This window comes from Hypanus sabinus, chromosome 23, assembly GCF_030144855.1.
Source record: "Hypanus sabinus isolate sHypSab1 chromosome 23, sHypSab1.hap1, whole genome shotgun sequence".
Taxonomy (NCBI): domain Eukaryota; kingdom Metazoa; phylum Chordata; class Chondrichthyes; order Myliobatiformes; family Dasyatidae; genus Hypanus; species Hypanus sabinus.
The window spans coordinates 8,503,060-8,515,085 of NC_082728.1; the positions used below are offsets into that span (position 1 = coordinate 8,503,060).

General features: G+C 39.0%; 1 protein-coding gene across 1 annotated transcript in view; it reads left to right on the forward strand.

Moving 5' to 3' along the window:
* pitpnc1a (phosphatidylinositol transfer protein cytoplasmic 1a) overlaps positions 1–12,026 on the forward strand; it is a 298,049-nt gene that overhangs the window by 189,022 nt on the left and 97,001 nt on the right. The window contains exon 5 of the mRNA XM_059948289.1: positions 7,779–7,867. Coding sequence (XP_059804272.1) covers positions 7,779–7,867 — 89 coding nt within the window. The remainder of the gene's footprint in view (positions 1–7,778; positions 7,868–12,026) is intronic.

Genomic DNA, 12,026 nt, shown 5'->3' on the forward strand with positions numbered 1-12,026 from the left:
CACAAACCACAGAGGTCCCAGTACTGATCTCTGCACAATATCACTGAAGGCAGACATCCAGTCAGAAAAACATGCTTTACCATTACTCTCTTTGACCAAGTTAATTTTGGATCCAATTTACTGTCTTGCTATAGATCCATGTGGCTCAGATGTCAGATGCTTTACTAAACTCTGTGTTGACAACATCCATGTGTTTTCCTCCTTAATTATCTAAAACGCTTCTTCAAAATAGTCAAATTTGTACAAAACACCTCCTATGCACAAAGCCATGCTGGCTATTCTCAATAAGTTCATGCTTTTCCAACTGGAAGTAAATCCTGTCTCTAAGAATTTTTCTAACACTGATGTAAGGTTCACCATCCAGCAATTTCTGGTTTGTCCTCATTTCACTTTTTGAACAAAGGCACAATATTGATGGTTCATCAGTCTTTTGGCACCTCACCCATGGCTAAAGAGGTTACAGATCTCTGTCAAGGGCCCAGCAAGATCCTCCCTTGATTCCGCCAGTCTCCTGGTATGGATACCATCGGGTCCTGTGGACTTGTGCGCCCCATGGTCTGTGTGCTCAGGCCGCTGCTGATCACACTGCTGACACATGGCTACATTGCTAGATCCAGTTCAAACCAAATCATTAAGTTCACTGATGACACGACAGTCATTGGCTTCATCAGCAATGATGATGAGACAGCAAACAGAGAGGAGGCCGAGCAGCTGGTTGATTGGTACGAGCACAGATCTTGAGTCTCAACATGGACAAGACCAAAGAGATGATTGTGGACTTTAGGAAATGCAGGCTGGCCACTCCTCACAGTACATATACAGCTCCTCCATGGGGAAAGTTAGGAGCACCAAGCTTCTGGGAGTACACATACGAGACAACCTCATGTAGGCCCTCAACACCAGTCCTTTGATCAAAGAGAGCACAGCAGTATCACCACTTCCTGTGAAGAGTGAGGCTCCCCCCTCCTCCCCCCACTTGAATCAATTTTTACAGGAGCACCAGGGAGAGTATCCTAACCAGCAACATCACCATCTAGTATGGGAATTGCATAGTATATCACTGCAAGCCTCTACAAAGGATTGTGAGCACTGCTAAGAGAATCATTGGGGTCTCCTTTCCATCCGTTAGAGGTATTTATCAGGAGTGTTGCGTATGCAAGGCCCTTAGTATTGTCAGTGATCCCTCCCATCCATTCAACAATCTCTCTGACCCTCTATCACCAGGCGGGAGGTACCACAGCAATAGGACAAGAACAGTTAGATGGAAAACAACTTCCTTTCCCAGCCTGTAAGACTACAGAACTCCCTACCACCATCCAGGTCTCATCACTTCTGAGGTTATACTGCTTACTGTTTAACTTGCATCATGTGTGCACCTTATTATTTGTTCATTTATTGTGATAATGTTACTTTGTATTATGTGTGTGAGTTTTATGTACTGTATAGTACACCTTGGTCCAGAGGAATGCTGCCTTATTTGGTGGTTTGCATATGTATGGATGGTTGACAATAAACTTGAATTTGAACCCTATGTTTTCAAGAGTCCATTGATATAGCAGCATGCACCTCCGTAATCCCACCATCATCCATGTCTCTTTTCTTGGGCAATCCATATTCGTCCTCTCAAAATTCATATTAAATTTGTACCTTATTAAAATATAGATATATCACTTGATCCAGACTGTGAAACAAAAGACATAGCCAAATATAATGACAGAATAGAAAAGGAGTCTTTAAGTTGTTTGAAATGCTTAAAATGTTTTAGGATCTGTAGGAAGTTAAAGCAAGTTGGTAGACCAAAATTTATACCAGTAAGTCCGCCCATTTGTTTTCTTAGCTTAACAAAGACATCTGCTCTGTCTACAACATCAAAAGTAAAGCAATAATTTGGAAACGCTTGCCAGTCAATCCCTTTGTCTCCCATATGTTAATGTTATGCCAAGCCATTGCTATAATCAGTGAACCTTTCAAAAAGAAACCTAATAAAATGATAGATTATAACATGCTGAAGTTCATCGGGCAAATTACTTTTTTGAACATTGATTTTCATCCTTTCTCTGTATAATTAACAGTGCAACTAATTCAACTTTTTGAAAATGTAAAGTAAGAAAAGAAAATGTGGAAAATATTCAGTAGGTCAGGGCACCACTGTGGGAAGAGTCCATTCTTTGACCTGCAACATTAGCTCTGTTTATCTTCTACAGAGCCTGCCTAACCTGCTGAGTATTTCCAGTATTTTCTACTCCACCTAATTCAAAAGGGTCATTATCATACTACTGCACATGAAGAGTTAGGCGAGATGCCTCAACAAGTGTTGTGCAGTTGCACTCACATCTACAATGATGAAGTGCTTTGAGAGGTTGGTCATGGCCAGAACCAACTCCTGCCTAAGCAAGGACATGCATCTGCTGAAATTTGCTTAAAATCGCAATTGGTCTACAGCGGATGGAATCTCACTGGCTCTCCACTCCACCTTGGACTACATGAACAATAACAATACCTACATCAGGCTGCTGTTTATTGATTACAGCTCAGCATTGAATACCCTCAGTACTAATCAACAAGCTTCAAAACATGGGCCTCTATACCTCTCTCTGCACCTGGATCCTTGACTTCCTCATAAGGAGACCAAAGTCAGTGTGTGTCAGAAATAACATCTCCTCACTGACAGTCAACGTTGTTGCACCTCAAGGATGTAAGCTTAGCCCACTAGTCTACTTTCTTTATACCCATGACTGTGTGGCTAGGTACAGCTCAAACAGCATCTATAAATTTGATTATGACACAGGTGTTGTTGGCAGAATATCAGATGGTAACAAGGAGGCTTACAGGAGTGAGATAGATCAGCTGGTTGAGTAGTGTTGCAAAAGCAACCTTGCACTCAACATCATTTAGACCAAGGAATTGATGGTGGACTTTAGGAAGAGAAAGTCAAGGGAGTAAACCAATCCTCATTGAGGGATAAACAGTGAAAAGGGTGACCAGTTTCAAGTTCCTGGGTGTTAACACCTCTAAAGATCTATCCTGGAATGAACGTATTGATGCAATTACAAAGAAGGCATGAGAGCAGCTATAGATCAATTTCTGCAGATGTACTGTGGGGAGCATTCCAACTGGTTGCATCACTGTCTGGTATGGAGAAGCCACAGTACAGGATTGGAAAAAGCTACAGAAGTTTGCAAACTCAGCCAACTCCATCATTGCCACAAGCTTCCCCAGCATCCAGGACATCCTGAATAGCCAATGCCTCAAAAAGGTATTGAGAACCTCCATCATGCATGACATGCCCCCTTCTCCTTGCTACCATCAAAAAGTAGGTACAGGAGCTTGAAGATACACACTCAGAATTTTAGGAACTGCTCCTTCCCCTTCATCATCAGATTTCTGAATGAACAATGAACACTACCTCATTATTTTTTTTCTGTGTCTTTGCACTACATATTTATTTTAATTTTTATAACTGTTTCTTCTTGTAATTTAATCTTGTATTGCACTGTACTGCTGCCAAAATCAACAGATTTCATGACATACGCCAATGATATTAAACTGATTCTGATACTCAAATAGGTCTGGTGTACAACAAGCCCATCCAGATTTTGTTCATTCCAGCACTTCCTATTACTCCAGGATTAGGAAAGCAGAGGAAATACCAAAACACTTCTCCAAAGCCTGTCCATCTTCTTAACCCTTTCCCTCCATATTCACCTTATAAGCCAAGTTTCAGCATAGACCTACTGTATATCCTTGATGTTGTGGTGTCATAGAGTGATAACTATCTTAGAAATATAAGTTGTTAATGTAAGGGAAAGATTACATACATCATTTTCCTCTTCTAATCAACAACTTTAATCTCTCATTAGGGTGGAGTTCTGTAAATAATTCATGTCAAAATGCAAAGAAGCATTCCCCATACCCAGACTCATTGAATTTGATTGGTTCAAAGGGCACTGTCCCGGGGAATGCATCATACTAAGCTGGCTCACATAGTGGAACTATATACATTGATAATTCTGTGAACATCATACAACTTTCATTATTACCAGCATTTACTTCTGTGCAAAAAGAAGGAAAAATGCATACATTTTGTAGACTGTTTTTCAAATGCTGAACATTATATTTCAGCATGGTTTTAATTAGACATAAAGATTAAATGATGTTAGAATTTTGCCCTTCTGAACTCTTTGTGTTTGCTCAGTAGTGTTTATCATTTCTCTTCTGATCATTTCAGTTAATTGAGGAATGACCCTGATTCATTTGATCCACCATAGATCCTCAGTAGTGCTTCAATAAGTGGCAGTGTTGAGTCAAAGCACCATTGATGCTTTCAGTTTGAACTTGGGGCATTATGTAAGTGGTTAATATAACAGGAAGTAACACGTAAGGATACAACTCTTACCTTTTACATGATGTAATCTAACAATCAGAGATTGGTTGGTATGACATTGTGGGCATCACTGAGCTGCAGCTGAAAGAAGGTCATAGTTGGGAGCTTAATATCAAAGGACATACTTCGTATCAAAAGGACAGGCAGGAAGGCATGGGCTCTGTTGATAAGAGATGGAATTACATCTTTAGAAAGAGGTGACAGTGACATAGGCACCGTAAATGTTGAATCTTTGTAGGTGGAGTTAAGAAACTGCAAGGATTAAAAAAAACATTATGGGAATCATATATAGGCCTCCAAATTGTAGCCAAGATGTGGGTTGCAATTGCAGAGGGAGCTGGAAAAGGCACGTAATAAGGGTAATATCACAATTGTAATGGGGGACTTCAATATGCAAGGGGATTGGGAAAATCAGGTTGGTGTCAATCACAGGAGAGGGAATTTGTTGAATGCCAATGAGGTGGCTTTATAGAGCAGCTTGTGCTTGAGCCTACTCAGGGAAAGGCCATCTTAGATTGGGTTTTGTGTAATAATCTAGATTTTATTAGGGAGCTGAAGATAAAGGAACCCTTAGGTGATGGTGATCATAATATGGCTGAATTCATACTGCAATATGAGAGGAAGAAGCATAAGTCAGATGTAATAGTATCACAATGGAACAAAGGGAATTGCCAAGGCATGAGAGAGGAGCTTGCCCAGGTGGATTGGAGGGGATACTGGTGGGGATGATGGCAGAGCAGAGGTAGCTGAAGATTCTGGGATAGTTCATGAAGTGCAGGATAGAGCTATCCCACAGAAGAAGTTGTTCTCAATGGCAGTGATAGGCAACCATGGCTGACAAGGAAAATTAAGGGCTGCATAAAGGCCAAGGAAAGGGCATACAATGTAGCAAAAGTGAGTGGGAAGTTAAATGATGGGGAAGATTATAAAATCCAACAAAAGGTAACTAAAAAAGCCATAAAAAGAGAAAAGATCAATTTTAAGGGCAAACAAGCCAATAATATAAAGTAGTATACTAAAAGTTCTTTCAGTTATATAAAGAGTAAAAGGGAGTTGAGAGTTGATGTTGGACTACTGGACAATGATACTGGTGCGGTAGCTATCGGGACAAAAAAACAGTGGACGAACTTAATAAGTACTTTGTATCAGTCTTTACTGTGGAAGACACTAGCAATGTGTGGTGAACTACATGTACCTGTCTGGACACGCCCCCTGCTGACTGTTCCTGTGGCTCCTCCCACAGACCCTGGTATAAAGGCGATTGAGGCCTGAGCCCAGCCTCTCAGTATCCAGGATGTAGTATGGTGGTCAACCACTGTTTGTTCCTTCTTCCAGTCAATAAAAGCCGATATCTCGCCTCTATGTCTCAGAGAGAGTTATTGATGGTGCATCACAATGTGCCAGAGGTCTGTGAGTATCAGAGAGCAGGAATGAATGCCATTGCTATTTACAAAGCAAAAGTGCTAAGTAAGCTTAAAGATCTTAAGGTGGGCAAGTCACCTGGCCAGATGGACTACATCCCAGAGTTCTGAAAGACGTTACTGCAGAGAGAGCAGATGCAATGATTATGATCTTTCAAGGGTCACTTGTTTCTGGCATGGTTCCAGAGGACTGGAAAAATGCAAATGTTGCACCACTCTTTTAGAAGGGAGGAAGGCAAAAGAAAGGAAATTATAGGCCAGTTAGCCTAAGCTCAGTGGATGGGAAAGTGTTGGAATCCATTATTAAGGCTGAGGTTTTAGGATACTTGGAGACTAATGATAAAATGAGTCAAAGTCAGGGTGGTTTCCGTAAAGGGAAATCTTGCCTGATAAATCTGTTAGAGTTCTTCAAGGAAGTAACAAGCAAGGTGGACAAAGGAGAGGCAATGGATATCATTTACTTGGATTTTTATAAAGCGCTTGATAAGGTGCCACACATGAGGCTACTTCACAAGATAAAATCCAACAGCATTACAGGAAGGATACTGTCATGAATAGAGAGATGGCTGACAGGCAGGAGGCAGTGAGTGGGAATAAAGGGGGCGTTTTCTGGTTGGCTGCAATGACTAGTGGTGTTTCTCAGGGGTCAGTATTGGTACTACTACTTTTTCACATTGTTTGTCAATGATTTAGATAATGGAATTGCTGGCTTTGTTACAAAGTTTGGAGATAATACGAAGGTAGGTGGATGGGTAGGTAGTCCTGAGGAAGCAATGTGATTGCAGCAGGGCTTAGACAGATTGGGAGAATGGGCAAAAAGTGGCAGGCGGAATACAGTGTTGGAAAATGTATGATAATGCATTTTGGTAAAAGGAACAAAAGTGCAGACTATTCAAGTCAAGTCAAGTCACTTTTTATTGTCATTTCGACCATAACTGCTGGTACAGTACACGGTAAAAATGAGACAACGTTTTTCAGGACCATGGTGCTACATGAAACAATACAAAAACTACACTGAACTACTAAAAAACAACACAGAAAAAAACTACACAAGACTACAGACCTGTCCAGGACTGCATAAAGTGCATAAAACAGTGCAGGCATTACAATAAATAATAAACAAGACAGTAGGCACAGTAGAGGGCAGTAAGTTGGTGTCAGTCCAGGTATTGAAGATTCTGATGGTTTGGGGGAAGAAAGCAATGCAATGTTGGCATTCATTTCAAGGGGAATAAAATATAAAAAATATGACACTTGTCAGGCCACACTTGGAGTATTGTCAACAGTTATGGGCCCATATCTCAGAAAAGATGTGTTGTCATTGGAGAGAGTCCAGTTGAGGTTCTCGAAGATGATTCTGGGAATGAAGAGGTTAACATATAAGGAGCATTTGACAGCTTTGGGCCTGTACTCATTGGAATTTAGAAGAGTGCGGTGGGATCTCATTGAAACCTACTGAATGTTGAAAGGACTAAATAAGGTGGCTGTGGAGAGGATGTTTCCTGTAGTGGATGTGTCCAGAACTAGAGGGCACAGCCTCAAAATTGAGGGTCGACCCCTTAGAACAGAGTTAAAGAGGATTTTTTTAGGCAGAGAATAGTGGATTTGTGGAATGTTCTGTCACAGACAGTTATGGAGGCCAAGATCATGGGTACATTTCAAGCAAAAAATGCTAGCTTTCTGATTGGTCAGGGCATCAAAGGTTATGGTGAGGAGGCAGGTGTATGGGGTTGAGTGGGATCCGGATAGGTCATGATGGAATGGCAGAGCAGATTTGATGGGCTGAATGGCCTAATTTTGCTTTTATATCTTATGGTCTTAATGCCGGTTATTTCACAAATATATTCTCCTTAACTGCTTCCTATCATTTAGAACATGGAGAGCCTTAACCCTCTTCTCTACTTGTTGATGGTCAATTTTATTAATATAATCACACTAATAATTATTTTTAACAAATTATGTTTTATTTATAGCAAGCTTCCTAGCTGGGCTAGAGCCGTGGTTCCAAGGATTTTTTATGTCACAGAGAAAGCTTGGAATTATTATCCATACACTATCACAGGTAAGATATAGCAATGTAACATAATGTACAAATTTAAGTGCAATGTAGCATAAGATTTTATCATGAATCGTGAGGTTGTTCACATGATATCATCAGAGGTACATTTTAAATGCCTTTATTGCACATTCCCACCTGAGGAACCCAAGAGGCTCTCTGTTGCCTAGAGAGCTGCTAAGGAATTGAGATAAAGTTGACAGCAGGGATACATAATTAGTAGATGGAAATGAGATAGAGAAAGCAGCCATAAAGTAGAAAGATGGTTTCAAAAAAGAGAAGGCAGGGGAAAACCTGGTAAGCCAGACAAAAGAGCAGAAAGATTCCTCAATTTGAGCCCTTTTTCATCCTTCCTTCCCACTGGCTTTTTCCCTCCACACTCTCAGACTGATGAAGGGTCTTGAACTGAAATGATCAACCATCCCTTTGCTTCCAGGGATGGTTCATGACCGGCTGAGTTCCTCCAGAGTTTTTTTTTATTCTGGAATGAACAATGTCAATTTGGATCATACATTGGAGATCCATCATTAAGAACTCGATCACCCCAAAAAAAGAATTGGACTTGAATAAAAAGAAAAGAAGGAAATTATTAAAATCCAGGTACCAGGCAAGGGCAGAAAGAGATGAAACTAAATTGATTAATTTAAACACTGGGTATGTCACATGGATAGAAGACTCTTTTCTCTCTCAGCCCATAGATTTTGGATTCCCATGAAACATAGTGCCCATCGACCAAGGTAATCCACACATAAAATCTGCAAAACTGTGAGATTATTAGTTTTGTTAGCAAATAATTTCACAGAAAAGCATGTTATAAATCTTGAAAGAACATTCACCTACCACAGCCTGTTTACACATAATTGTCATGCAAATTATTGCAGAGCAAAAAGAGACTGCCTTTACTGAGATGATAGAGCAAGCTGCTGCTGTTACTAAGCTACATTCCAAGTGCCACTTCTATACCTAAATGCTGAGATTATGTAAGATTTAACACTTTACTCTCTTTGACGTGCCAATCTTTAAAACACCAAATAAGAGAAAAAATAAAATTTCAAAAGCACACTGTTTGTTATTAGCTTTATTTGGGAATGTTAATAATGTGTTTTAATTTGTACTGATTGTTCTAGGCTATAGAGTAATCTCGTTGTTTACCAACGTTTCAGTAAATACTGACATTGCTCTGTGTTAGAATAAATGCAATTGTCCACATCTTTTTGTTTTTGGAAGAAGTCCTCTTCTGCCAGCTTTCTTCTGGTGCTACCACTACAGCCAATCTTAGAGGCCGAAAGAGAACAACCCACGTTGACTCTGGTTTTGCTTTCCTGCCTTTCCTTTCCTCAGCTATTCTCTTCTTTTCAGAGTGAAAGAGAGTTTCTTATGTCATTATTGGAAAACTCATTCTCTTAAAAACTGAAATGATACACACGCCATTGTTACAACAGTGCCCTGAGTTGATTCCGTTTTTAAGATCTCAGAGGTGGTTCAAGTTTAATGGTACTAAATACAATTTTGATATAGACAGTCGTTATCGTAGAAGCTTCCTATGAAACGTTCTTTTCATGGCTCCTAGGTAATTTTGTTCAGTTTCCTCATTGAGAGTCTGCCCGATCATTTATTTGTAGTTGATTCTGTGACACTTTGATAGTTTTAATTCTTTCCTCATGTCCTGTAGCACATTCATATATATCTTGTCACCTTGAAGGCTATATCTAATTTTGTGTGCTGAACACAGTAATTAAGATTGTACTAATTAGCTAACCATAGTAATTTTAGTTACTGGGAGGCAAAACATTATTCCTAACATTCACATTTCTTCACAAAAGCAGCAGTTAACAACCAAAAAATGTCTGACAAGGGATTAAAAAAAGGGAAGAAAGAGATTAAGAATTCTATTTACCTTTGATAGGGAGACCAAACAATATTAGCCATTTGGGAGCAGCTGTTTTATCAAGCAGAAATGCAAATATCTGATGAAAGTAAAGGCTCAGAAGAATTGATTGAAATTAGAATTAGTGGGGTCATCTGGGAAAGACAAGTTGGGGTTGTTTGATTTTTAATGGAGAAGAAAATAATATAGATTAAACATTGACATAAAGAAGAGCCTTTTGACCTTTACTTCCCATTCGATAATACTGCTGTGAGGTGAAAATGCAAATTGGCATCTATACCAACTCAGGTGGATGAAAATAGGTGAAAGGTCTTTCTGTGACTAAAGTTAAATTGATCTCACGTTTAAGCAAAAATCCATACAGTTCTTTACTGCAACATTTTTTGATTTCAACTGTTTCCCAGTCAGAAATAAAAATAATAATATATGAAAAAATCATTTATGTCTATTAGTGCTTTGATTTGTCATGCCAGCTCAAGTCAGTCAAAGATCTTAACTTGCTAAACCTGGGGGGAGTGAGATAGGAACAAAATTAAAGGCAATAGGAAACAGGCAGATGAAGATGACCGTCATCCTGAGCACCCACTGCCATTAGAGGAAGAGCAAAAACATCAAAAACTGGGAAACCACGGGAAACTGGACATGAGGGGTCATTGCTCACAGAAGGCCTTATCCAGTCCAAGTTAAACCTAGTTTCAGTTTTTAGCTTCTCAAAGTGCCTGTCACAGAATTATACAGCTCCTTGCACAAGACATGTTTCACAGGTTCACAGATGGCTCTGCATTGGTTACTGGAAGTCAGAGTGGTTGGAAAATGAGAACAGTGGTTCAGATCTGCCAGTGTTTTAGAAAGTGATTTTTGAATACACTAATTCATATTTTGGACTATGTGGTTGAAAATAAAAGTATTCCAAAGTTTATGCATACATGCTGATCTTTACAATATGACTGAAAGAAGTTTAGTATGTAGCAGTATAAAGTTACAAAGATCTCCTTCACAAGGAATCAACAAAATAAATTTTCATGTAATTATAATGTTCACTGAAGGTAGACAAACACTGAATGCCAATCAGTCATCAAAACAGTAGTGGATGGCTTATCTAGAGTAATTAGCTGTAAGTAATGTTATGTTGGAGACTTTCATGAAAATTTGACCCTGGAGGCAGAATTAATATCAGGGGAGACATCTTTCACTGAAATTATTATAGCCTGTGTATTGCTAGACCATGGGGCCATTCAGAATAGGTTTTCTCACCATTAGGATCAGCATAGTCAAAAATAAGTTCAATCTATTAACTCAAAAGGAAAATTAAGAGCAGCATTTTCATCATGTTGCAGTGGGGCAACGTGTGCTAAAGTGAATTCAGGCTGAGTCATTAAATCAAACTTTTTCCTTCATTTGAGGGTGCAACATGAAAACAAAGCATTTTCAGCCTTTAGAAAAGTTCTCAGCCACAATTTAATCTTACGTTTTATTCATGATTACTTCAGAATTCAATTACCATTATATTGCAGTTACTTACTGGTCTTTTGAGCATTTTATTGGATTTCACCTAGCAAATAATGAACGCCATTGCCGTCGCTATTCTTGATACAACATTTCAATTGCTACTATTTTGGATTCAGATGAGGGCACATTTTGAAAGTGAAATCAAATGGAAGCAAAATGTACCAGAGTATTAGTACCATTAATCTGATTTTCCAAAAATATGACTACTTGGACAGCAGTGTCAGTACATTTAGCAATGGTGTGATACACATGTTTGTCAAACCCCTCAAATTACCCCCGTATGCTGAATTCTCAGTCTAAGTCTTTATTTTTTTGTAGGAACAGGGATCTAAAGGCAAATAACCTTAAGAGTTTTTCTATTGCATTTCTTGACTGCTATCATGCATCAGCTACATGGAATTAGGTTGTCTGTTTTCATTCTTAGCTATAATTGGCAAGTGACCCAGAAAAACTGTGCTCTGATTTAAAAAAAGAAAAGGTTGAATGAAAGGGTCTAAATATAGGTTATTGCATAACTTATTACTCACCACACAGAGAATTTTCGGACTTCAAATTTCTATTTTTGTGATCAATCAAAGCAGAAGGTTTAATCATGCTCATAGAGACAATAAGAAAAAAAAGAACAGACTTGTAATGAATGGTTACATTTTTTTCTGTTCCAGTGCAGTGACAGTTTCTATTATATTTTGGATTGCTGCATTCATTGTGATAAACATTGTACTTACATTAGCTTTTGTTACTCAGTTTATAGTTTTTGAAAATATTGCA